The 1,927-nt window shown below is 59.3% G+C and overlaps 1 protein-coding gene across 1 annotated transcript in view; it reads left to right on the top strand.

Annotated features, from left to right (window-relative positions):
• KY (kyphoscoliosis peptidase) overlaps positions 1–1,927 on the top strand; it is a 42,687-nt gene that overhangs the window by 22,504 nt on the left and 18,256 nt on the right. Inside the window, 1 exon segment of the mRNA XM_014451407.2 lies at positions 712–794. Coding sequence (XP_014306893.1) covers positions 712–794 — 83 coding nt within the window.

Here is a 1,927-nt window from a genome sequence, read left to right as displayed (position 1 = left end):
CCATGATGGTGCTGGGCTTCCTGGGAGTGCTAATGTGAGGTTGTGCAGGACAGCAGGATCTGGGGTGTGGGGTCCAGGATATGCCTTAGTCCTTATAGAAGAAGCAGAAGAAGAAAGAGAATGCTAAGTTGCTGAGTGAGGCCACAGCTTTACGGTAGGGACCTTGGAGCGGTGGGGAGATGCAGAAGGATCCATGCGGCCTGCTCCTGGCAGCTAAACTTGACCAGCTGCCTAACCAGCTGGCACGGCCTCTCATCCAGTGCCGGCCCAGCGAGGGTCATGGAGCAGCTCAGGCCGGAGCTGGTGGTGACACCCATCCTCACCTTCTCACCACATCTCTGGGGTCTGTAGCACCAAGGTGTGGACTCTCACAGCCCTTGCAGGATGTGTGGGCAAATGCACAGGGCGCTGAGGCTCATAGCCAGCCTCTTGCACTTGCCTGCAGAGACCCCACCCTGCACCCTCGGGGAGCGAGTGACACTGACCGTACAACCTGCTCCACTGTCTCGTTCCCCTGTGTCTCCAAGACCCCAAACCAACTTGACCAAGGGATCTTTCTGAGAGAGACAGCTCTTGGGAGCAGAGTTTCGGGCTCTGAGAATCATGCTAAAAGTCGGGCAGGCACAGCTTCTCAAAAAGACAGGGCGGCCTGAGCCAGGCAGCCCTCGTCAGCAGGTCTCAGCAGCTGACCAAGCCTCCCTGTGTTTCCAGCCTACCCCTGGGATCGGTCCAGCCTGAAATCCATGCCCCTGGACCTGCAGCAGTTTGAGAAACTGGACACGTATGCCTCACAGGTAGGAGAGCTGGCCCCTCTGCCGACCGCGCTCCAGGGTGGCTCAGAGCTCCCCGAGCCAGGGAAGCTCAACCTTTCCCTAAGCCCCTCCTGAATGTATCCCGAGTCCCTTGGATGGATGGCCCAGGGTGCCTTTTCACAGTGTATGGATGGGGGACAGAAGGCCCAAGCCAGCAGGCCCCTGCCCAGGACCAAAGGCCATTCCACCACCCGCGGCCCCACCGCAATCCTGATGCTTCCATCCCAGGCTGCACACCCTGCAGCCGCGTCATTGGCAGGCCCCCCTGTCCTGCCCTCTGCCTGCCCATTTTGGCATTGCTACTACTGAGCCATGCCAGCCCCAGCCCAGGAAGGGCGGGAGGAGGAGGGTGGAGAGGACCATAAATGCAGATGGCCAGCACCCACTGTGACCAGAGCCAAGCTCATCCCTTGAGCGTGTAGGCTGCTGAGCTCTCACATCTTTGGGCCTGGACACGTGTGGCATGGGCGTGGGGAGGAGCAGCTACAAGAGCTGAGGCACTAGGGGCACACTGGGGTCGTGAGAGCCAAGCAGGACCCTCACCACAGAGAATCTGATTGGAAGGGCCAAGGAGCTGGCCCTGCTGTGATGTCAGATGAGCCATCCGAGGCTGGCAAGCCAGGAAGTCATCTATAGGCTGCTGGCCAGGCTCAGAGGGCAATGCCAGATGCCTAGCTACAGCCACAGATGCGCCACGGAGCAGTGGAAAACCAGAGCCAGCCAGACCCAGGGAGGGTCAGGGGTGGGGACCAGTGGACCAGAAGCCATGGACTAAAGTTTGGGGTTAAATCGGGAGTCAGCCTGGCCATAGTGTGGACCTGCAATGTATTCTAGGCCCTGTGAGAGGGACAAAGACAAGGATGTGGCGTTGGTGCTGGACATAGAAGAAAAAGAAGCAGAGGGCAGCAGGGCGAGTGGGTGACAGAAGATGGGCCCAGAGGTCTCCTTGTGGTCAGAGAGTGGGTCCTGGAGTTCCAGTGAGCAGTGGGGCAGTCCCAGGAGATAAAATAGGTCAAGGAGTGCCCTAGGGTGGGGGCTGAGGGACATGTGAGCAACTGTGGCCCCACTGAGCCTCCAGTGGCCCCGTCTTCTCTAGAAAGATTGAATAGGGTCAG

This window comes from Myotis lucifugus, unplaced genomic scaffold (genome assembly GCF_000147115.1).
Source record: "Myotis lucifugus unplaced genomic scaffold, Myoluc2.0 scaffold_8, whole genome shotgun sequence".
Classification (NCBI taxonomy): domain Eukaryota; kingdom Metazoa; phylum Chordata; class Mammalia; order Chiroptera; family Vespertilionidae; genus Myotis; species Myotis lucifugus.
Note: the sequence above shows the minus strand (reverse complement) of the source record. Positions and strands in the feature narration are given on the sequence as shown.